Genomic DNA, 24,622 nt, shown 5'->3' with positions numbered 1-24,622 from the left:
ACTAAACTCCTGAGATACTCGTTTGGTGGATGCCTCGAGAGTTTCTCAGCTGCCGGCACTTGATTGCCATAAATACTGTTGGTTGTGGGGCTGCAATGCTGGCGCAGTAGGGGACTTGGGGACAGGAGACAAAAGCGTGTGTCTCAGAAGAGAGCCCATTTCCAGGGATTTTCTTGATCCCTACCAGGAATCCTCTGCTGAACAACGAAATGACAGGTTTACATTTCCATTAATGTCATCTCTGCGATAGGTGACATTCTGCAGAAAGACATTCAGCTACACTCTCGTACCCAGGCTAGTGTCTCCACTGACCTTCAACTCCCTCATCACAAGAACTTGGCACCTGGTCAAGCTTGGCAGATCTTTGCTTTCTCCCAGTTCACTGCTCACTGCTACATCACAGGGGTCACTCGTGTGTTTTACTCGGGATGAAATCATTTAAATTATTTGTATTTCAGAGATAATTAGGTAGCTTCATGGGCACTAGGACACCGCAGCTTTGCTGGCTTTACACAAGTGCAGAGAACTATTCACTGCATTGCTCAGTCTTCCATACCTTCCTTCTGAACAGGAAAGGTTCCCACTTCATATCATTGTGGATCACAAGAAAAAAAAATTCTGATGATGCGTATCATATTCCTGGAAAGCAAATATGACTGCTTTATTCTTGGAACCCCTGCGCTGCCGGTTTCTCTTTTTTTGGAGACTGGCATTGAGCAGAACTTTGAGTACAAGAACCATTCCTGTACCAGGACAGCAGTGGAAAACAATCTCCTGAAGCCCCGATCTTGCTTCCTACGTCAGTTCAGCCGTGCACAACACATAGATGTTAAGAACAAAAGGCGCGTGATGCACCACTCGTCTGACACCATTATCAAGGCATGAAATGGGAGAGTCCTTTTAGAGGCGCTGTCGTTGGATTCTGCCACTTCCTTTGATGCAGCCTCCTCATGCACCCCTGTAACCTCTGTAGCCACCCAGCTCGAGGAATCTCGGTCATTGGGTTGCAATCCCCTGAATATGTCAGAATCTAAGACCCTTTGTGAGTCCAGCTCATGATCAGCACCCACAGGAACCCTGGCTCCCTCGAGTTGGTCAACATGCAGCCTGATACAAGGCCTTGGTGTACTGAACCCTGTGCTGGTCTATTGCTGTGGTTTCCTAGCCTGTAGGGTCTTCTCCCAGGCTTCTCCTCAGCAGAGTAGGTGTTCTCCCCTGTTTTGGTTTACTGCTTCTCCAGAGCCCATGGCCCTGTTATGTGGGTCTACCAATGAACGCAATTGATTGGTTTTCACTTCACATTAAAGTATCAGGGGCTAGTTGTTGAATAAGGGTCTAGAGTGGAAAAGAGAAATTGTTCAACACATCTACAACAAAATTGGCAAAAGAGCCAAGGTCATCATGCTCTGGATTTTCCAAAGAGGAATGGGTAGGTAAATAAGGAAGGAAAATCTATCAGGGCTGGGGAATGGCACTGATAATTCCTGCAATGAAACTGGCTTGGCACTGGTGGGCCAAAATACTTCCTTTCCTGTGGTAATGATGCAATTATCCTACATAATTTCCTGTTAGTAAGAACAAAATTTTAGGAGATAATAATATTAATATTTTTTGTATTTCAGGAGTTTTTATAATTCAGATGGGGATTTCCTTCTTGGTAAGCAAAAGTTGGTTCATTTGCCCCATTATCATAATCTGAATAATGGGTACAGTATCTCTTGTAATCCAAAAATTGTTGCATAATGCATTTATAGAAATTCAATTTCAAAACAACTATGCACTTCACAAACGGGAACAAGTATCTGGTGGAACGGTAGAACAATAGTGATGGTCGAAGGCAGTGATCCATATCCTAGGGAAAAAAAATCACTTGCAATATTTCACGATATTAAACCTTGCTTTAATTGTAATTGGGTAATTTGATCAAAACCCTTGTCTAGTCAGAAAACTGGAGAGCACTTACCCCCTCCCTACCCCAAAAATGGAACAGGGAACAAAAATGGATTATAAGGTGACCTCTGTTCTCCTTCTTTGAAAGTGCATCAGATGAGGGAGCATTAAAAGTGTAACTCAAGAGTATTGACTGTGAAAATGTAAATATCACCATTTCAACAAGGGTTTCACAGCCCCCCTTGTGGGGGGGCACTGCATATTTAAGTAAAAGCCTTGTTTTCTTTTCATCTTGCATAAGTATTTTTTAAATGTTTTTTTAAGTAGTATATAGGAAAGGAGTATGGAAGAAACCTACTGCTTCATGAGGAAGAGGGCCCATAAACAGCAGAGACTTAGGGGGCCATAGCCAAAAGAAATGGCTGGTTTAGATAATAGTACGTCACAAAATGCAAATATACCTGTCAGTCTTGCAACATCATGACTGAACGAGAAGACAGTGACGACTAAACAAGGGAATTCAAGAGGGGTAAAGATGGAGTTGAAGTGAAATATCCATTTTCCAAAATTAGTGATCAGAAATATTGATTTTTAAGATTTTATCTTTTCTTTTTGCAGTGCCCCAAAAAGGCAACCTCCTGATTACCACCGAATTTGGCAAGATGTTGGTCGAACCCTGTGAAATTTGTGTCATTCAGGTAAGTCAGAGGAAGAAACATTTCTTGAATACCAGCTGTTCCCAAATATAAATTGAAAGCGAATTTGTGTTATTAATCATTGGATTTGATAGTTTCTGCTTCTTTATGGCATGTATACTTTTGATGTATGGGAAGGGTGCTGCACACACAAATCACATTTAATCTGCCTCTGCCCCAAATGGCATCTGTTTGCAGTTTCTTTCCATTTACAGAATTACCTATTAACTTCATGAAATACACAATCCAATATAATTTTGATTTTTTTTTTCTTCAGCAAGGGATGCATTTCAGTGTTGAGGTCTTTGAAGAGACCAGAGGTTATATTCTGGAAGTCTTTGGAGGCCATTTTGAGTTGCCTGATCTTGGACCCATTGGTAAAGATTGTCCACAAAATATTTGGTTTTGGACTTTAATGTGAACGTTCAGTAGCACTGTATAATGTATACAAGGTAGCAGAAGATAATCCAGCACTCACTGCTTGAGTGACAAATTTTCTGAACGATTGAACATTATTCCTATTAATTTTTAGATAGTACAGTACATTTTCAATGATCTGAAAACCATTCTTCCGAAATTCTCGAATATCAGAAATTTTTTTGGCCGAGACAAGTTGGAAAAAGAAGTTAATTTTTTTTAACTCACCATGTTCCATTTTAAAAAGGAAATATTTGTCCACAGATTTCACTTTGAAGGAAAGGATAACACTGATTATTTATTTATAAATTGTCATTTTTTGCCACGAGTTACTGCAATTTTGTGATAAATTGCGGGGTCACTGAAATTCTGCTGGAGGACAATCCCTGTGCAATCTCTTACCACTTACAGGTGAGGAAAGACCTCAGGCTCCTGGACAGGATAGTCGATGGCGGTGGGGAGGTGTCGGGGATCTGCTGATGCTATTGCGCTGCTAAAGAAACATTAATTATCCGAAAAATCCATAGAACCGATATAGGTCAGGTCCCAAGCATAATTGAAAATGTACTGTATCACAAGAAATGTTCCACTGTATCTAATGCGGAGAATGGGAACATGAAAAACAGGGATCCGGTGGGTTGAAAGGGAGCATGGGGACTGGGGCACTAGTTGTTTGAAAGTTAGCCAGCTACTGGGGTCCCAACAGACTGAAAGAGTAAGCTAGATGCCATCAGGATTTCTGGATAAATGTTGACTTTCCTTCCCAAATATAATCAAATCTAATAAATCAATTTAAAAATTCTTGAACATCTCAAAGTTTGCTACATTGGCCAGCTGAAGTGAAAAATGTTTGAGAAAAGTTTTTTGAAAATTAAAGAGATTGAGTATCCACGTCAAACCACCAACCTTGCTTATATCCTCAAAGACCTGCAAAGTTAACCCGAGAATTTAATTTGCTTTACCAGGAGCCAACGGCCTTGCCAATCCCAGGGATTTCAAAGTTCCCGTTGCATGGTATGAGAACAGACGTGTTCCAGCAGGTTTCACTATTATCAGCAAATTTCAAGGGAAGCTTTTTGCTGCTCAGCAGGTAAATTAAGTCAGATACTTGGTATACAAAGGGAAAGTTCAACCTGCTGTTATAATATGCAAGTTCATGAATGTGTAACTTGTAAATGTTTTGCCCAGTTTATTAATGAACCAAAAAAAGACCAGAAAACTTTTCTGTCCAATTGTTGACCTTTGCGGAATTTATTAACCTTTATTGGAATCGTGGAAACGTGTCCCGAACCAGAAAATGGAAAATTAAGGCATGGTTCTTGCTTCCTAATTCAGTGTTGCAAGTTGAAGAATGAAGCTTGGTGAACTCTGTTATCTGAGTGGACAATTGATGGATTTTCCATCTACTGTATTTTACTAAAGTTTTATTTAGATCAGTCCTCCACCATCTGAAATTCTAAGTTTACATTGCCTCTCCTCGTAGTTTAATTTTAGTATCTCAGTAATACACCCTTCAATTGTTGATTAATCGTTCCTTAGGTTCCATGTCGAATGTATTCCAGACTAAAACTTTGTACTTCCTCACTTTAATATTTCTAACCCTAAGATGAATCAAACGTAACTTAATTGTCTGCAATTCATTTGTTCTTGGAAATCCAGTCATAATAGAGCCCAGAATTTTAGAAATTTCAATTTGATTTTATCCAGAATCCTTCAAGCTTTAATATTTAATCTCATTTATTTCAGGATCTCTCTCCATTTAATGTTGTGGCCTGGCATGGAAACTATACCCCTTATAAGTACAATCTGAAAAACTTTATGGTCATTAATTGTGTTGCATTTGACCATGCAGTAAGTATTTTTTTGTGAATTTTTTTGTTACCTCAGGCACATTTTATTTGGACAATGAGATTTTGTAGTGAAAAGAAATAAAATGCAGAAAACTCACAAAGCTGGAGAGACTTAGCTGGTCAAACAGTGTCCTTTGTAGGAAAAAATACATAACTGATGTTTCAGGCTTGAGCCCTTCATCAAAGTATGGAAAAATGCTGGTAAGTATCAGAATAAGAGTGGGAGGGAGGAGAGGGTGGCAGGGCAGGAGATGATAGGTGGAGAAGGGAGGGAGGGGATAGCAGCAATGCGGGGGGGGGGGGTGGAAAGGCAGGAAATGGAGGAGAGGGAAGAAAAGGCAGCAGGTTTAATGGAAAGCATGTTCATGCCATATGGCTGGAGGGTGCCCAGCCGGATAATAAGTTGTTGTTCCAATCTGTGGGTGGTCTGGGTGGGACAGGACACAAGGCTATGGACAGACTTGGGAGAGGAGGGTGACCCAGAATCAAAATGGTTGGCTGCTGGGAGGTCGCTGTGGTTGCAAATGGAGGGGAGGAGCTGAATGAAGCCATCTCCCAGAGTGTGACTGGTCTCTCCAATGTAGAGAAGGCCACAAAGGGAGCACCGGATGCAGTAAATCAGTCCTCTGGATGTACAAGAGAAGTGTTTCTTCATATGAAAGGCCCGTTTGTGGCTCCGGGCTGTGGTGAGGGAGGAGGTGCGGGCACAAGTATTGTACTTCCTGCAAGTACCGGGAAAGGTGCTGGGGCTGTGATGGGTAGGTAGGAATGAGTGCACAAGGGAATCACAGAGGGAGAGGTTCCCGTGGAAGGCCGAGAGGAGGAGCAGGAAAGATGTGTCTGGTGATGGGATCCTGTAGTAAGTGTTGGAAATTCTGGTGGATGATGTGTTGGATGTGAGGCTGGTGGGGTGGTGTTGGTTGAGTTTGGGGGCAGAGGAGGCCATGGCAGATGAGTGGGAGATGGAGAAGATGAGGGTGAGGGCTAAGTTGATAGTGCCGGAGGGGAAGCCACGTTTGTGGAAGAAGGTAGACCTTTCAGAAGATTTGGACTGGAGTGAAAAAGTTTCCTATTGGCAAAGTTGGCTGTTTATTCTGCATTCTTGTGTGTGGAGTTACAGATTTTCAAATTGACGTTTGTTTGCTTGGGAAGTGGGGACTTCTAATTGCCAACTGATGTTTGTACTTTCAACGGTGGAGAAAAGGGAAAGGTTCTACACTACAATGTTCACCTTGATTACAATAGCAACTGATTTACACAGAACAGATGAAGGATAAGATATCTAAAAATATATTCACAATATCATACAAAAAGGAAAACTCTTACATAATTACAAGAACCTGAGGCATTTGTAAACTCATTTAACATTTTGACATTCTAATTGTTGATACAGACAGACAGACCTCAAAGCTTCTAATATGGGAGAAATAAGAAAATAATTATTTAAATGGGTGACATCTTTCAAAGGAACAGGCATTTTATCTTGTGCCTTAGTCTTATTTTAAATATAATACATTAATGCAGTAGAATTTAAAAATCAATGTTTTTCTTTCTTAAGATCAAAATATCCAGGGGTGAAGTGCTGCCGGAGCTCACCGGGGTGGGGGTGGGGGGGCACTCCAGGCTCCTCGGGGGGTGGGGGGGGGGAGGAGCTCCAGCACCCCTGAAAATATCCCAATTAAACCATCTCCTATTTTATAGACTGCAGTACAAGGTAACCAGATACAGATGAGACTGTTGTCACAATTTTGCTGTGGATTACTAGCCTAATTTAAAAACCCCATGTGTTTTCAGGATCCTTCCATTTTCACAGTACTGACTGCTAAGTCAACTCGCCCAGGTGTGGCTGTTGCAGACTTTGTCATCTTTCCACCACGTTGGGGAGTAGCTGACCACACATTCAGGCCTCCTTACTACCATCGTAAGATACAGCAAATCTCAATTCTGGATTAACTGTGCTTTTCATTAACAGTACTGAAAAATAAATTGCTATTATGAACTAGAGTGATAAAGGCATGAAATAAACTGTCAGTGAATAACATTGCATCTGTAAATAGTCAAATTTACGAAAACTAGTAAAAGGGTTACAATTTTTGCAACATGACAGAGAATCAACTGCATAAATGGATATCATCTGGCAGCTGTTGAGATCTGGCCACAAGGTGACCAAGGTTTAATACGTTGTAGAGAATTTTACTCTTCGGGCTCAGGTGGAAAGGGAAAGGAGTGATGTATCTCTGCTAAAGGATTATATTAACACAGTAGAAAGAAGTAATCCAGGAGATGGTCAAAACATTGGTGCATGTCTGCCATACTTCTGCCATCACACACTTCAAACAAGTGTCACAGGGTGTCTGCATGGAGAAAGCAACCTCTGGGCTAAGGTTTGAACATCTGTGAATGGTTGATCAGTGGCAAGCTAATACAATGACTGAGTGGTAATGCACGAGCTTGCCTTCTGTTGTACTTTAATTGCATGAGAAACTGGGCTTGAATCACAATTTGTTCCCCCGCAAAATCAAACTTTCCAATATTATTTGGGACCCCAGTAGAATATTAAGAATTGACTTTGGGCAGATTAAGTGTCTAGATTGATCTCTCCATTTTCCACACCATTTGACAAGGTTTAGCATGGAAGGTTTTGTGCACATTAAACTATAAAATGGAGTTCACTCAATTTTAACTGGAACACTACAGGAGGGTTGAAAGTGGCAAATTCACAACTTTAGCTATTATTTTCTTTGAATTTGCTTTGATGATACAGGAAAAAAATAAGGAATTGTTTGGAAAAGTGTGGTTTTTAATGCTTTGTTTCTTTCCTGGCAGGTAACTGCATGAGTGAATTTATGGGACTTGTTAAGGGGCATTATGAAGCAAAGGAGGAGGGCTTCCTTCCTGGCGGAGGTAGTCTGCACAGTATTATGACTCCACATGGGCCAGATGCAGAATGCTTCCAAAAAGCAAGCAAGCAAGAACTCAAACCGGAACGAGTAGCTGATGGAACGATGGTAAAGAAAGCACAGAGGACAGTTTCCTGGCTAATGTATGGAGTATGAGGACAGGAAAATCATGAAAAACACGAGTTAGGATGAGAACTGCATACAATTCCTTCCATCACATTGCAAGCAGATAGAGATAGAACGAGAGATGGTATGGTTAGCAGGAAGGAATTCCAGTGAAGTGGAGAGATTTGCTAGCTTGTATTAAATCAAGCTGTATAATGAAAGATCCAAGCAAATAGGCAAGATGCATTTCCCTCATCATGGCCAGAAAGGTTGAGGCTTTAAGATGATTGTTAGGACCTGAGCAGAGGGAATTGAAGGAAAATTTATCTACTTGTTGAAGGTTTGGATAATACTGCCTGGAAAATCGAAGGCAGAAACCTTCAGTATATTTGAAAAGCACCATGATAACATAAGCCCTACATGGTTAAAATGAGACCAGTTAACTTTTTTTTCTGGCTGGCATAAATTCAAAGTGCTGATTGGACTCAATCACCTGTACCCAAACGTCCCAGATACTCAATGAATCACATTTCACTGTTTACTGAGAGCTTCCTTAAATTATAGGTGAATTTTCTGAAAGGGATTCCAGGCACTAAAGACCACTCAAACTACTTCAAAGGGAACCCTTTAATTTTTTTTTAATTTAGACATAGCACAGTAACAGACCATTTCGTTCTTTTGAGTTTGTGCCACCCAATTTACACTTAATTAACCTACCCTTCTGGTACATTTCATAAGATGGGAGGAAACCAGACCACTTGGAGAACGTACAAACTCCTTCCAGCGCGGGATTCGAACCCCATTCCCATTTGCTGGTGCTGTAAAGACATTGTGCTAACTGCTACACCAACTGTGCAGTAAAAATGCGTGAAATAAATTTTGCTAGTAGGATGTCTCTCCATTAGAGGAGCCGATTCCAATTTTTTGAATACCTTAATTTTGTGATAAACACATATCAAGAATTAACCATTACCTAAATACATAAATTGAAATGGAAAACAAAATCAATGATACACGTTGTCCATATTTCCAAATATACCCAGAGACCCTCCTGTAGAGTTCCAGTTGTAAATGCAGCTTTTGCAAAGAAGTTTCTGGTTCTGTCAGATATATTAATACATCTGTAAACAAACTGATCTTGTGTTCATCTTGGTTGACCCTGAACCCTGTGATGTCTGGGTCCCATCAAATAATTTCTACCAAAGGTTCTATAGCCAATATGAAAAGAGCTGGAGATAATGGACATCCTTTGCCTGTTAGATCTGGACAGTGGGAAAGCAGAGCAGATTTTCTTTGGATTTTAAATCTTAATCCTTCAAAAATTTTGACAAACAAGTCCCCAGTAGTAAAACAAAGATACAGTAAACCTCCCTGATATCCAGCACTTATGGGGATTGTTAGATGTTGGATAAGTGAATTTGCCTGTTGTTTGAGATTGCATGTAAGCTTTTTTTTTAACCTATTTTCTGAGATTTCTTTTGCTGGTTGCTTGAATTCTGGATTATGGGGATTTTACTGTATTAATAATACTGTGCATGGAACATCTTTAGCTGTTCACCGCCAATTAACTTGATGTGCTCCCAATATGCCAATGCCTAAACACAATCACAGCTAAAATACTTACATGATGATTTTGCTTCACTGAGGTTATTCAATCACTGGAATTATTAATATCACCCCATTTATTGTCAAGTTGTTTATTGTCACCTGAATGTATAATTACAACCTGACAAAATGGCATTCTCCGGTTGTTACAAGATCAAACCAGCAACCACAAAGAAGGCATATCACAAAGGGGTAAAGATTAACAATTACTTTATTTACAAAAAATTCACCTTCAAACTTTAATTCAAACCCCCCCCCTCCCCTTTTATAACAATGCCCACTAGTTACTTTGCAAATCTCTATAACAGTGTAAAACTAATAAATTCCCCAGCCTAAATATAACATATGGAATTAAAGTCTAAGCTACACTTCCAACCAGCCCACAGAAAAACTTAGACACAAAACACACAAGACTCACAAAACTTCGATCTCAACCGAAGCAAAGATCATAAACAAAATTCAGTTTGTTTGGTAAACTGAAGCCAAAAGATCTTTGGGAGAGAGAGAGAGCACAAAATTCAAAGTTGTCTTGTGTTGCTTGCAGAGAGAGGAACCACTGGCTTGGTCCGGATCCTTTTGGCTGCCTTCGGAATGTTCATCCTTTTTGAAATCCCAACATTCTAAACTGTCCTCCAGACCATGACTCGTGCTCTGGGCCTCCTTCCACTCCACAGCACCACCTAGTGGTGGCTTATTGTCCAAATCCCGAAATTTTTAGATCGTTTTCTGCACATGCTCAGTCCATCTCCCACTCTCTCAGCTGTCCACCTTCACCTTGGCTCTCTAAGGCAAACTGTCACTTTTTAACATAAAACCACACAACACATAGGCCAATACACAACACAGGACTCTCTAACTCGGTCCTCCGTGCAAAAGGATAAAGTCGAGATTATGGCAGAGTATTAATATAATTCTCTTATTTCTATATTGCGCCATTTGTGGGTTTATTCTTGAATAGCCTGTCGCAGGTTTGATTTTTAAAAGAGATTTATTGTTTTAGTGAACAAATGTGTATTAAAGAGATGATAGTTTGAAGTATCAAGTGACGGCCAAATTTTAGCAAAGATTATTTAAAAGATATTAGACATCCCAGTCACAATATAATTCAATGGAAGCTCCACACTACAGAATTAAGAAATCAAGCATCTCAATGAATTTCAACCATAACAGCTCTAAATTATATTCAACAAACTAATTTTTCAAAACTAAAACGTGTAGTCTTAAATTGGAAGTATTAGTACATGAGCAATGTCAGCAAATGCAAGTTGAACTTAATCAATAGAATTCCTAATTTTATAGACTGGGAAAAGTGAGATTCTGAGAAAAAAACTTGTTTTATAATTAAACTATATTGATTTAAAGTTTGGAATTAAATAAGAAAATCTGCAGACGCTGCAATCACAGTCTACACAGAATTGCTGGAGAAACTCAGCAAGTCATGAAGTGTTCTTTATCTAGCAAAGAATTTAAAGTTTATTGACCCTCTACAACACCACTTGTATTGTTAAACTGGTCCAACATTAAGTTCTTTCTATCTTCTATTCAACTGAACAGGCATTTATGTTCGAGTCATCATTCAACATGAGCGTTACCAGCTGGGGTCTGAAGACTTGCAACTGCTTGGACAAAAACTATTCAAATTGTTGGCAGCCACTGAAAAGTAACTTCAGTTTCCACTCAAAGCCAAGTGACAAGTGAACCTCTGACACAAAAGGGTGAGATGAACCAATAAACCTACTTGAACCCTTTACATCCGATAGATCTGCATGACTGGCTGAGTTTCTCCAGACTTAGTATTAGAAAGACTGGTCCTGACCATTAACTTTGCTCTCTCTAATGATCAACAATGTTCCTTTCCTGGTAGATGCCAGATTAGGATTAGTCTGCTGTGCACATCTCCCTATCTACTTGTTCGATACCAATTAAAATAAATAAAAGGAAAATTTGTCATCAATTTAAGATGGATTGAAATGTATTCGACAGTGGTAAAAATCATGGACTTGTATAAGGGAGGTCATCAACGTCGCCAATGACCCGGGTTCGAATCTGGTGCATGGGCTTCCTCCAAGTGCTCCGGTTTCCTCCCACCCTTTAAAACGTATCAAGAGTTGAAGGTCAATTGGGTGACATGGACTGTGGGCCAGAAGGGCCTGTTGCTGAGCTGTATGTGTAAATTTTTTTTAAAATTAAATTTAAGAAGGAAATGTATATATTAGATTTTGGGGAGTGTACATGTCCCATTTAAAACTACCTGAGTGGACTTGACACTCTCAACCTTCCCATACCTAACCCATAGTCACACCTGCAGTCACAGCTCTACATTTCCCATGTTTGGGGTCAGCTCTGAGCAGCGACTTGGCCAAAGGCAGGACAGCTGACACCTCATTCTATCAAAGGCCTTTTCAAAACATGTCTATTTCATTTTTTAAAAATGTTTTCAGTAAAAAAGAAACTGAGGGAAGGCAAAGTGCTTTTTTTTAAGAAAACAAAAGTAGGTTGGCAATACCATCAAAATAAAGGAGATATTTGAGGTATTCCAGCCACGGATCATGTAATACTGTGCAGGCAATATGGACATAGCCTTTCCATGGTGCAGTGCCTTGGTTGAACTGCAGGATGTGTTTGTGAGGAAATGCCACAAATCAGCTCCATCCTACCCAGCTGCTCTCACTTGGTTAGTACATTCAAAAACACTTTTTCGGGAACTGTGCCAGAGTAATGGTTTTATTTTTAATTTCAATTGGTGACAAGGATAAAAGTAGGCAACATGGGAAAGTGTTTAACTGGGGAAAGGCTAATTATGATAGGATGAGCAAGAACTAGCGAGAGTAAATTAGAAACAGATGTTCAAGGGTGAAATTAATGTGGAGGATGTTTAGGGACCACTTGGGCTGGGTTCAGGATAGGTTTGTCCCGCTGGGACAGGGAAAATATGGTAGGAAAAGGGAAATGGTTGACAAAACAGGTGAAGCAGCTGGCCAAGAAGAGGAAGGAAGCAGGAAACAGGAAGAGTTCATGAAAAGTATATGGTAGCCAGGAAGGAGCTTAAGAAAGGTCTTAGCAGAGCTCAAAGGGGCATGAGAAGGCCTTGGCATCTAGGGTTAAGGAGAACCCCAAGGTGTTCTATGTGTACATGAAGAACAGAAGGATGATGAGAATAGAGGTGGGGCCAATAAAGGAGGCAACATTGCCTGGAGGTCAGTGACAAGGAAGTTCAGCAGGAATCTGTTCTGATTGTGTTTTTCATACATGAAGATGAAGAGGCAGGTTGGATGGGTCACTAAAGTTTGCAGATGATACGACATTTGGAGGAGTTGTGGATTGTGCAGAAGGTTGCCCTAGGTTTCAAAAGATATAGACAGATGCAGAGTTGGGCAGAAAAGTGTCAGATGGAGTTCAATTCAGATAAGTGTGAGGTGATACATTTTGGAAGGTCAAACCAGAAGGCTGAGTCCAGGATTAATGGTCCGATACTTAAGTGTGTGGATGAACAGAGGGACCTTGGGGTCCAAATCCATATATCCCTCAAGGTTGCTGCACAGGTTGATAGGATAGTTAAGAAGGCCTATGAGATGTTGGGCTTCATTAATAGGGGGAATGAGTTCATGAGTCAAGAGGTCACGTTGCAACTCTAAAAATCATTCGTGAGTGCACGCTTGAGATACTGTGTTCAGTTTTGGTCCCCTCATTATAGGAAGGATGTGGAAGCCATGGAGAAGGTGCAAAGGAGATTTACCAGGATGTTGCCTGGATTGAAGAACTTGTCTTATGAGGAGGCAAGGTTAGCAGAGCTTGAACTTTTCTCTTTGGAGCGATTGAGAGAAGACGGAGGTCTACAAGATTCTGACAGACATAGTCAGGGTGGACAGCCAGTGCCTAACACCCCCCACGGCAAGAGTAGCATTCACCAGAGGACATATGTACAAAGTTGAAGGGAGGGAAGATTAGGAGAGGGGTGTAGGGGTGCATGTGTGTTTATAAAAAAAAAAAATAAAAAAAAAAATTTTTTTTTTATAAATAAATAATTTGAAAAAAATACATACATACAGTTGTGGGGGCCTGAAATGCTTTGCCGGGAGTGGTGGAGGTGGCTGAAACATTGGGGGCATTTAAGAGGCTCAGACAGGCACATGGATGGAAGAAAAATAGAGGCTTACAGGGTAGGAAAGGTTTAGTACCTCTTTTGGTAGGAATACATAGGTCAACACAACATTGAGGGCTGAAGGGCCTGTGCTATAGTGTTCCATGTTTAGTTTAAAAATTCATTTTGTATTTTCAGATCGAAATGTGGTCACCAGAAAAAAATCTAACTGATCAAGAAATTTTTAATTATGACTGGAATGATTTATCACTTTTACTCAAATGATTGCTCACAGCAAACAAATATAAACACAAATGCAGATGAACATATTAATTGCTTAATTAAATAATGAAGTTATTTCTACTGTCAAAGTTAAGTGGTTTTCAACGACAGAATTATTGTTGGTACAATGCTACACCATCTCAGACAATAGAACAATTGAAACTGTAACCTCTCCATTATCACACCAATTTTGTATGCCTTTGCAATTAATAAAATGTTTCTAAAATGAAAAATCAAACATGTACACAATTCCTTTTCACCCCGATATGAATAAACTGAAGTGCCTCGTTCAGGATTTTGAATGATTGATGCACATCTCAAGTTAGAAAATGTGGAAAATAACCTCAAAGCAACTTTGAATATATAGACTAAGAATATGACACATTGATACAAGTGTCAAAAGAAGCAGCAGGCCTTCTCTACAGCAGAGAGACCGATTGCAAACTGGGAGATAGTTTAATTGTGTTCCTTTGCTCTGACCACATCAATGACAGGGATCTCCCAGCGGCTAACCATGTCTGTCCATGGCCTCGCGTACTACCCAACCAAGGCTACCTGTAAATTGGAGCAACACCCAGTATTCCATCCGGGCACTTTCCACCCAGATGGCATTAACATCGACTTCTCGGGTTTCTGTTCATCTCCTCTCTGTTCTCCTTCTCTTCCCCATCCGTCTTCTTTCCTCCAGCTCCATTCCCGGAACCATCCCCCTCCACCTGTTTACTGCTGAACCCTCCCTTTACACCTATTGCCTGTGGGTCTATGCCCCTCTCCCACCACCTTTCTACATTTTGCTCATACCTTGAAGGGCCTGAACACTTGGTCCTGTTGAGTTTCTCCAGCATTGTTTTTACTTCAACGATGGTGTCTGCGGACTTTGGTGTTTTACTCCCGATATGAATGGAGTCCTTCTGATGGAAATGATGGCAAAACTCTTTCCATTTCAATTATGATCCTTGCTCATACTTTATAATTTGATCCAGATTTTTCAGGAGTAGTTTGAAATCACCTTGTAAGTATGTACGCTTAAAAGAATATGCCAGAAAAATCACAGCAGCAAATATTCGGCGCGGTTAGCACATTGTCACAGCGCCAGCGATCGGGTCCAGGGTTCAAATCCTGCACTGTCTGTAAGGAGTTGGTACATTCTCCCTGTATCCAGGTGGGTCAAAAACATACTCGGGTCTGTCGTTCAATTGGATGTAATTGAGCGGCACGGGGGCTTGTGGGCCGAAAGGCCCTGATCCCATGCTGTAAGTCTAAATTTAAAAAGGGAATGCATGTTACCATTTCAGATACTTGGCAGAGCAGCATGTGAAGGACTTAATTGAGAAGAATAACATTGAAATCGAAGGAAAATTATGGAGTCAAGAAATTTCATTTTATCATCCCCTATCCATGTCCCAATATATTCCAATGTTTTGAATGTCTCTCCCACAGTACCTAAGTAGTACTAACCAAAGTCACCATTTCCTCTTGTCTGCAAGCTTCAATCTGGTTGCTTCCTTTACCCCATTCGACAGCTGTTTATTGTCAACAATAATACTCAAATTTGCTCTAATTCACAAAAATGCATATTCATCAAGGATTCACTGTTATCTCCAGACCCTACCTCTTTAATTCTGTTATTAAATATCACAGCAAGAACATGTGTGCTTAGACCTCTCTACCTTGCCACCTCCACTTGGTTTCTGTGTTGCCAGTCTCATCCTGACATGGTATAGTTGCAGTACAGTGACATCAAAAGATTACAGGAGCAGGAAAAGCCCATTCAGCCCATTGAGTCAGCCCCATCATTCAATCATGAGCTGATCCATTTTCCCCCAGCCCCACTCCCCAGCCTTCTCCCCATAACCTTTGATATCCTGGCTAATCAAGAACCTCTCCTTCTCTACCTTAAATACATCCAATGACTTGTCCTTCACAACTGCTTGTGGCAACCTCTGGCTAAAGAAATTTCTACTCATCACTGTCCTACGTGGACCCCGATAACCCTGAAGTTGTGCCCTTTCATTGAAGACTTGAGCACCATGGGGAACAACCTTTCTACAACTACTCTGACGTGCGTGTCAACATTCAAAATGTTTCAATGAGATCCCCCTTCATTCTCCTAAATTCGAATGAGTCCAGGCCAGGAGCCAGCAAACATTCCTCATTTAATAACCCTTTCATTCTCGGAATCATCCTTGTGAACCTCCTCTGAGCCCACTTTAAAGTCAGCACATCCTTTCTTAAATGAGGAGCCCAAAACTGCTCACAGTACTTCAAAGTGAGGTCTCACTCATTTGTCAACACAAGGGTATCAACAAAAAATCTCCTCGTAGGCAAAAATTCAAGGCCCTTATCAAGCATAAATTTAAGTTACGCAGAGACCATTTCATCCAGGTAACTATATATGAGCAATCTCTTTTTACAACCACACTCCACTTGTGCTTTATAATCTTTCACCATCTTGATCACATCTTCCAGTTGAACTTTACTTGGCGTTTACTGACTGACAAAAGGCAAAGGAGGAAAAACCCAACACCCAACCCCAACCCACCAATTTTCCCCTGCAACCGTGTCTGCCTGTCCCGCATCGGACTTGTCAGCCACAAACGAGCATGCAGCTGACGTGGACATTTACCCCCTCCATAAATCTTCGTCCGCGAAGCCAAGCCAAAGAAGAAAGAAGATGTGATGAAACACTCATCTGATTAATCCAGCAGAAATTCTTTGAGGTGCTGCACACAGTGGATGTAAAAGTGTTGATACCATGTTGAGTCATTTCTAGAAGCCCATAGATTGAATCCCTGCTGAAAAGGTTGACAAGAATGGCAATGCACGGGAGTGAAAGCAGAAGAAGGGACACGAAATTAACATCTGTGATAAACAAGCGGGCACATATTTTAACATTTCACTCCCACTTTCACTGCTAATTTCTGCACTGCAATTAAGCCACATCCTTTGGGAAGAAATCTAATACCTTCATTCTAATTCACAACCAGCGTGTGAAATAAGATCCCAAAGCAGATCTAGTCTTTGGATTATGTATTTTCTTTTTCATTTCGTAGTAGAGTATTACAGCATAGCCACAGGGCTTTCAGCCCAACTAGTATGCTTGCCTATATAAATCAATGCATAGAATATAGGAGTTGGGAAGTCATGATGAAACTGTACAAGGCATGGGTGAGGCAAAATTTAGAGGACTGTGTGCAGTTCTGGTCACCGAGTTATAGGAAGGATATTAACAAGACAGAGAGAGTGAAGAGAAAGATTTTCAAAAATGTTGCCTGGGTTTCAGCATCTGGAATACAAGGAGAGATTGAGCAAATTAGGTCTTTATTCCTTGGAACGTAGAAGGCTGAGAGGGGATTTGATAGAGGTGTTTAAGATAATGAGAGGGATAGATAGAGTTGATGTGGAAAGGCTTTTCCCATTGAGAGTAGGAGAGATGGATACAAGAGGTCATGGGTTGAGAGATGACGGGCAAAGGTTTAGGAGTAGCATGAGGGGGAACTTCTGTACTCAGAGAGTGTTTACTGTGTGGAATGAGCTTCCGGGAAAGGTGGTGGAGGCAGGGTCAATTTCGTCATTTAAGAAAGAGTTGGATAAGTATATGGATGGGAGGGAGATGGAGGGATATGGGCAGAGAACTGTTAAGTGGGATTAGAGGAGGGTACTTGGATCAGTGCAGACTAGAAGGGCCAAATTGGCCTGTTTCTGTGCTGTGATTGTTATATGGTTATATATGGTCCACGCCAACTAAGTTGCCAACCTAAGCTGCTCCAATTTGCCCATGTATCGGTGTCCAAATATCTTTGAATACTGCCAGTGCACCCCACCCCCCAACTTCACCACTTCCTCTGGCAGCTACCACCCGCAGTAGAAAACGTTGGCCCATCTCTCCCCTCTCACCTTGATGCCCTCTAGTTTTAGATTCTCCTACCTTGGGAAAAACACTAGCTATTTACCTCAGGATTTTATATCTCAACAAAGTCATCCCTCAGATTCCTACACGCTGGACCCCTTATGGTGTTGTGGCAGCTCACGCTATCTTTTCAAACGCTCTTCTGTTTCACTGAGGTATTCAGCAGTATATTTCTGAAAGATCTTTGACTCAACAGTGTAACGTACAGAACCTGCTATAAATAAGACTGAGAAACGAAATGAGAATTTTTTCACAACACTTATGCCAAGAAATACCAAGAAACTGAAATATGGTTAGTAACATTTATTAGAGCAAAATGAGTCTGCGATAACCTGTACAATCACTTGTCACATCTGAAGATTCTGCATCGAGTACTCAGATTGACAAACTAAATGGTCGTTCCATTCCTTCCCTGATACATTTTTCCTTATGATCCTTGAAAGAAAACAGAAACCAAAAACGTAGATGAATTTATCTGAATAGCACGTAAAACAAAGCTTTTCACTGCATCTTGGTACACATGACAATTAGATCTGGAGTTCGGGCTGCCGATGAATTGGAAAGGAGTTTATGTGGCTGTAGGAGGGCTGGATACTCAGCGACTCTCTTGCCTCTTTCTCTAAGGGGCAGCAGGTGAGACTAATGGTGACTCTTTGTCTGCCTTACAGCAGGCAGAGGCAATTTGGTGTAATATTACATGTTCTCTCTTATTACATGACAGTAAAGAAATCCTAGAATCTTGGAATATAGCAACGTTCTATTATGAATCACAGTTTATGATTTAATTCAATTTCATTTGATTATTCTCATTATTCTTACCCGATCAGTTTTGAAGACATAATACCAGAAAATCAGAGGAACTACTCCACATACAAATCCTAGTAGCGATGTCTTAGGACTTGGACGAAAGTTGGGATAGATGTGGTTCAGAGTGCGAGCATATACCCAGCGAGTTACGGCTGGATCTTGCTGTAAAATACAAAGAGATTGTAATAAATACTTTTTGAAAAGGACTAGAAAATATTAAAAGGTTTGAAATATATTGATTTGAGCGACTAATTTTCCTCAGAAAACCCAGCAGTTTTAATTACCAAAATGAATTTATAAATTGTCCAACAATACTAGGTTTATAATGTTGACCAGAAGCAGCATGGTAATAAAGTTTGGCTCAAATTCCTTGATACAGTTTAATATTCTTAATTATGTGCAGACAAGACATGATTGCCAGTGTGAAACAAATGATAAGCTATGCTATGCTTAAGTATATCACTAATTTACACAGCTTTTACCTCCACAACCATTTGTTTTAAAATTATTACAATGGTTGTAGATTGTCAAGGAACAAGTGTCAAAAAATGCAGGTTGCTATTAATAATTGGCAATGAAACAGTGAAATGCTGCATTACCAGTACGAAGAACATAATGTTTAGAAAAATCTAATATTTAGGTAGAGTCATAACATTGTACAACATTGGAGGCAGATCCTTTGGCCCAACTCATCCAATTTGCCTGCTCTTGGCAAATATCTCTCTCAACCTTTTCCATCCACGAACCAGCCTAAAAGTCTTTGAAACATCAAAATTGCATCTTCCTCTATGCCTTCCTTGGGCAGCTCACTCAATAATACAGTACAAGCTGTCCCCTACGTGGAAAAACATTGCAGTTCAGGTTCTTTTTAAATCTTTTGCCTCATCTTAAACCTATGTCCTCTCGTTTTAGACTCACCTACTCTGGGAAAAAGGCCGACTTTTTACCTTATCCATGTGCCTCATGATGTTATTATATACCCCTCTCAGCTTCCCATATTGGATTAGAAAGTCCCAGCCTATTGAGCCCCAAGGGAGTGAATCTCGAAAGTCTGTAGATGCTGTGATTGTAGTAAAAAACAAAAAGATGCTGGAGAAACTCAGCTGGTCTTGCAGCGTCTGCAGGAGATGAAGATATACTGCCGATGTTTCAGGCCTGAGCCCTTCTTCAAGGAATAAGCAAAGAAAATGCTAAAAATGGTTGGGGGAGAAGACCAGACCAACAAAAGGTGTTCATTGGAGATAAGAGGAGAGGTGAGATTTAACTTGTGAATCTGCAGGGGTCAACTACTGCATCCAGTGTTCCCGTGGTGATCTCTTCTACATCGGAGACTGGACGCAGACTGGGAAATCGCTTCATTGAGCACCTCTGCTCTGTCCGCTGCAATAGCGTGGATCTCCCAGAACCATCCATTTCAATTCCTCATCCCATTCCCTTGTTAATATGTCTGTCCATGGTCTAATGCACTCACTTGCAGACAGGAGGTACAGCTCCTCATCTTCTATCTGGGAACCTCCAACCAGATGACATTAAAATCAACATCTCTGACTTTCGTTAACCTCCCACCCCCCTTCTTCCCCCAGCTCTGAAATCTCTCCCTTTCCCTTCTGTCTCCTTTCACAAAGTCAAAATCAATTCTCACCTCTCCTCATGTCTCCAATTAACACCTTTTGTTGGTCAGCCAGCACTGTCTTGATTCTGAGCATTCCTTTTCTTTACTTATGCCTTGGATGAAGGGCTCAGGGCTGAAATGTCAGTAATATATTTTTACCTCCTATGGACGCTGTGAAACTGGCTGAGTTCCTCCAGCATTTACTGTGTTTTCACTATTCAGCCTCAAGCCCCCATTCCCAGATACATTCTCATGAATCTATTCTGCATTCTTTCCAGGTTAATTACACTCTTCCCATCATTGGGCATCTAGAACTGTGCCCAATACTCCAAGTCGTGGTCTCACCAACGACATACAGCTCAATAATGATGATCTCAATCATGTCCTAAATGCCTTCATCACCAAGTCTACTTGCATGGGCTTCCTTCAGGAATTATTTTCCAAAGATATATTTTATTCATAATACTTAAAATACAAGAAAACTTCCCCGTGGCAACCACACTGATACTTTATCGTTGTACATTTTACATTCTTCGCTTAATAATCCATTACCACCACTGGGGCACCCTGTCCTTTCTCCCACCCCCCCCCCCCCCGCCCTGTTGGTTAAGGGGCTTCTCAGTGTCAGCCCCAGTTTCCAGTGTAGATTGTGGTCTTTCCCTGAGGCGTCCTCGCGTTGGCCTCAGTGTGTCCCTCAGCGAGGGGAAGGGAGGGGAGAGATAGAGATAAGGGGTGGGGAGAGAGAGAGATAAGGGGGAAGGGGGGGAGGGAGAGAGGCAGAGAGGGGGGGGGGAAAAAGCTTGGCTCAGGACTGTGATGACAGGCTTGGTCCATGACTGTGAACCCCCCCATGACTGTGACCCCCCTCACCATCAGCTCTGTGACCCCCCCATAACCATTACCTCCGTGACCCCCCCATAACCATCAGCTCCGTGACCGTGACCCCCAACCTCTGTGACCGTGACCCCTCTCCCCTCACCATCAGCTCCGTGACCGTGACCCCCCCTCCACATCAGCTCCGTGATCCCCAACCCCTGTGACCGTGACCCCCCCTCCCCATCAGCTCCGTGAACGTGACCCCCAACCCCTGTGACCGTGACCCCCCCTCCCCATCAGCTCTGTGACCCCCCCCATCAGCTCCGTGACCGTGACCCGCAACCCATGTGGCCGTGACCCCCCTCCCCATCAGCTCCGTGACCGTGACCCCAAGCCCCTGTGACCGTGACCCCCCTCCCCATCAGCTCCGTGACCGTGACCCCAAGCCCCTGTGACCGTGACCCCCCTCACCATCAGCTCCGTGACCCCACAACCCTGTGACCGTGACCCCCCTCCCCATCAGCTCCGTGACCCCCCCTCCCCATCAGCTCCGTGAATGTGACCCCCAACCCCTGTGACCGTGACCCCCCCCATCAGCTCCGTGACCCCCCAACCCCTGTGACCGTGACCCCCCCTCCCCATCAGCTCCGTGACCGTGACCCCAAGCCCCTGTGACCGTGACCCCCCTCCCCCCTCACCATCAGCTCCGTGACCCCCCAACCCCTGTGACCGTGACCCCCCCTCCCCATCAGCTCCGTGAACGTGACCCCAAGCCCCTGTGACCGTGACCCCCCTCCCCATCAGCTCCGTGACCGTGACCCCAAGCCCCTGTGACCGTGACCCCCCTCCCCATCAGCTCCGTGACCGTGACCCCAAGCCCCTGTGACCGTGACCCCCCTCCCCATCAGCTCCGTGACCGTGACCCCAAGCCCCTGTGACCGTGACCCCCCTCCCCATCAGCTCCGTGACCGTGACCCCAAGCCCCTGTGACCGTGAACCCCCTCCCCATCAGCTCCGTGACCCCCCAACCCCTGTGACCGTGACCCCCCCTCCCCATCAGCTCCGTGACCGTGACCCCAAGCCCCTGTGACCGTGACCCCCCCTCCCCATCAGCTCCGTGACCGTGACCCCAAGCCCCTGTGACCGTGACCCCCCCTCCCCATCAGCTCCGTGAACGTGACCCCCCAAGCCCCTGTGACCGTGACCCCCCTCACCATCAGCTCCGTGACCCCCAACCCCTGTGACCGTGACCCCCCCTCACCATCAGCTCCGTGACCGTGACCCCAAGCCCCTGTGACCGTGAACCCCCTCCCCATCAGCTCCGTGACCCCCCCTCCCCATCAGCTCCGTGAATGTGACCCCCAACCCCTGTGGCCGTGACCCCCTCCCCATCAGCTCTGTGACCGTGACCCCAAGCCCCTGTGACCGTGACCCCCCTCCCCCCTCACCATCAGCTCCGTGACCCCCCAACCCCTGTGACCGTGACCCCCCTCACCATCAGCTCCGTGAACGTGACCCCAAGCCCCTGTGACCGTGACCCCCCTCCCCATCAGCTCCGTGACCGTGACCCCAAGCCCCTGTGACCGTGACCCCCCTCCCCATCAGCTCCGTGACCGTGACCCCAAGCCCCTGTGACCGTGAACCCCCTCCCCATCAGCTCCGTGACCCCCCAACCCCTGTGACCGTGACCCCCCCTCCCCATCAGCTCCGTGAACGTGACCCCAAGCCCCTGTGACCGTGACCCCCCTCCCCATCAGCTCCGTGACCGTGACCCCAAGCCCCTGTGACCGTGACCCCCCTCCCCATCAGCTCCGTGACCGTGACCCCAAGCCCCTGTGACCGTGAACCCCCTCCCCATCAGCTCCGTGACCCCCCCTCCCCATCAGCTCCGTGAATGTGACCCCCAACCCCTGTGGCCGTGACCCCCTCCCCATCAGCTCTGTGACCGTGACCCCAACCCCTGTGACCGTGACCCCCCTCACCATCAGCTCCGTCCGCCGCGGGTCGTTGAGCTTCCGCAGGTACTGCAGCTTCAGCCGGGCCCGGATGGCCAGCCGTTCCTCCTGAGCCCGCCGCTCCTCGGCGCTCGGCTCCAGGTAGCCCTTGGGGTCGAGGGTGCAGGGCCGGGACGCGAGCGGGGCCTCTCGATACGACGCCATTGCTGCCGCTTTATTGACAACGTCCTTCAAACCCAACTTTATTAGCACCACCAGCCTCCGGCCGGCCGCGCCTGGGCATTGGCTCACGGCCGGCAGCGCCTGCGCAGTGGCTCCCTGCCGGCAGCGCCTGGGCATTGGCTCCCGGCCGGCAGCGCCCTCGAGTGGCGAGAAATGGAAGCTGCGAGCATCGGATCCAATGCGGCCAATGGTCCCAGTTCAGGGCCTGATGCCTCCAGCGTCTGGACATCACATGGCAAAACGTTTCCCCTCTTGTTACTGCCCACTGGTACCTGGTCGGTCTTCCTTCACCAATCACCTCCCTCAGCAGCATTTGAGGCCTCAAACAGCCCTTCGCAGTGAAGCAACATTTCACTGGTCCTCCACTGGATCCAGTGCCCTGCTGTGGTCTCCTCTGGATCCAGAAGACTGGACCATCACTTTGTTGAGCACCTCGGCTCTGTCCGCCGCAATAGCATAGATCTCCCAGAAGCCGCCCATTTCAATTCCCTTGCCGACATGTCTGTCCATGGTCTCGTGGTCTCCCACACTGAGACCATCCGTAAATTGGAGGAACAGCTCCTCATCCCCTGCATCTGGATGGCATCAATATCGACTCCATTTTCCATGAAACTCCCCCCACCCCCTCCTCCTGTCGCCTTTCACTCAGCTCTCTCTCTCTTCACTTTTCTGTCTCCTTTCACAGAGCCAAATTCAATTCTCACCTCTCCTTTTAACACCTTTTGCTGGCCTGGACCCCTCTGCCTTCCCCTCTTCTGTCTTTATTTTGACGCATTCCTGTTCTCTGCTTTTACTTTAAAAAAGGACTCAGGCTCAAAATCTTTACCTCCCATGGACACTGCAAGACTGGCTGAGTTCCTCCCGCATTTGTGTTTTTAAATACATTTCATCTTGCCATTTTATTTAAATCCTCCAGTGTTTTTGCTCTTTCTGGATTAGTGTCAAATTTAGTCTTTTTTTAAATAAACAGGTTTAAAGAGCAGCAGTTAAGTACAATGTAAATGAAAATTTGTTAACATTTGAACATGCAATACAAATCCTCCAAAGTGAAAAGCCCTCTAGGATTACCAAACATTAAAAATACAGAAGAAAAGCAAAGATTAAAACTGACAGCGAGAGGGAAGCACATTTCCTAGTCTTCCGATAAACAAACTTCCACCTTTTCAGCAATGGGCTCATCTGGTGTCTTCTTAAGATTGAGCGACAAGTGTCGAAAACATTTGCAACGTGAGCCTGTTGGATGGGAATTAGTCGATTCCTGGGTCTTCAATGAATCAAGGAATAGAATACTCAGGAGAAAAAAATGGTGTTGAGGTAGAAAATGAGTCACGATCTTGACTCAAAAGGTCCAAATAATCTATTCAGGGCCGTATTTATCTTGTTCTCAACATCAAGAGGCTCTAATGCTACAAAACATGAATAAATCTTTTTAAGACCTTGTCCTTTACAACTAATTTATCAATGATTTGAAAGTG

The 24,622-nt window shown here is 43.7% G+C and overlaps 2 protein-coding genes across 2 annotated transcripts in view; one reads left to right on the top strand and one right to left on the bottom strand.

The window, feature by feature from the left end:
- Window positions 1–14,115, top strand: part of hgd (homogentisate 1,2-dioxygenase) — a 29,432-nt gene extending 15,317 nt beyond the window's left edge. The window contains exons 7-15 of the mRNA XM_069888447.1: window positions 1,623–1,657; window positions 2,509–2,588; window positions 2,863–2,962; window positions 3,968–4,092; window positions 4,749–4,853; window positions 6,647–6,773; window positions 7,679–7,860; window positions 11,017–11,177; window positions 13,742–14,115. Coding sequence (XP_069744548.1) covers window positions 1,623–1,657; window positions 2,509–2,588; window positions 2,863–2,962; window positions 3,968–4,092; window positions 4,749–4,853; window positions 6,647–6,773; window positions 7,679–7,860; window positions 11,017–11,160 — 898 coding nt within the window. The 3' untranslated portion in view covers window positions 11,161–11,177; window positions 13,742–14,115. The remainder of the gene's footprint in view (window positions 1–1,622; window positions 1,658–2,508; window positions 2,589–2,862; window positions 2,963–3,967; window positions 4,093–4,748; window positions 4,854–6,646; window positions 6,774–7,678; window positions 7,861–11,016; window positions 11,178–13,741) is intronic.
- Window positions 14,116–18,023: 3,908 nt separating this feature from the next.
- ndufb4 (NADH:ubiquinone oxidoreductase subunit B4) lies at window positions 18,024–23,279 on the bottom strand. Its single transcript, XM_069888453.1, has 3 exons — window positions 22,953–23,279; window positions 18,555–18,704; window positions 18,024–18,170 (listed from the first exon to the last, which is right to left on the bottom strand). The coding sequence occupies exons 1-3, from the start codon at window positions 23,262–23,264 to the stop codon at window positions 18,111–18,113; spliced, it is 522 nt and encodes a 173-aa protein (XP_069744554.1). The 5' UTR covers window positions 23,265–23,279; the 3' UTR covers window positions 18,024–18,110.
- Between the last annotated feature and the right edge of the window lie 1,343 nt (window positions 23,280–24,622).

This window comes from Narcine bancroftii, chromosome 7, assembly GCF_036971445.1.
Source record: "Narcine bancroftii isolate sNarBan1 chromosome 7, sNarBan1.hap1, whole genome shotgun sequence".
Taxonomy (NCBI): Eukaryota; Metazoa; Chordata; class Chondrichthyes; order Torpediniformes; family Narcinidae; genus Narcine; species Narcine bancroftii.
The sequence above is the reverse complement of the archived record's forward strand: the minus strand, read 5'-3'. Positions and strand labels throughout refer to the sequence as shown.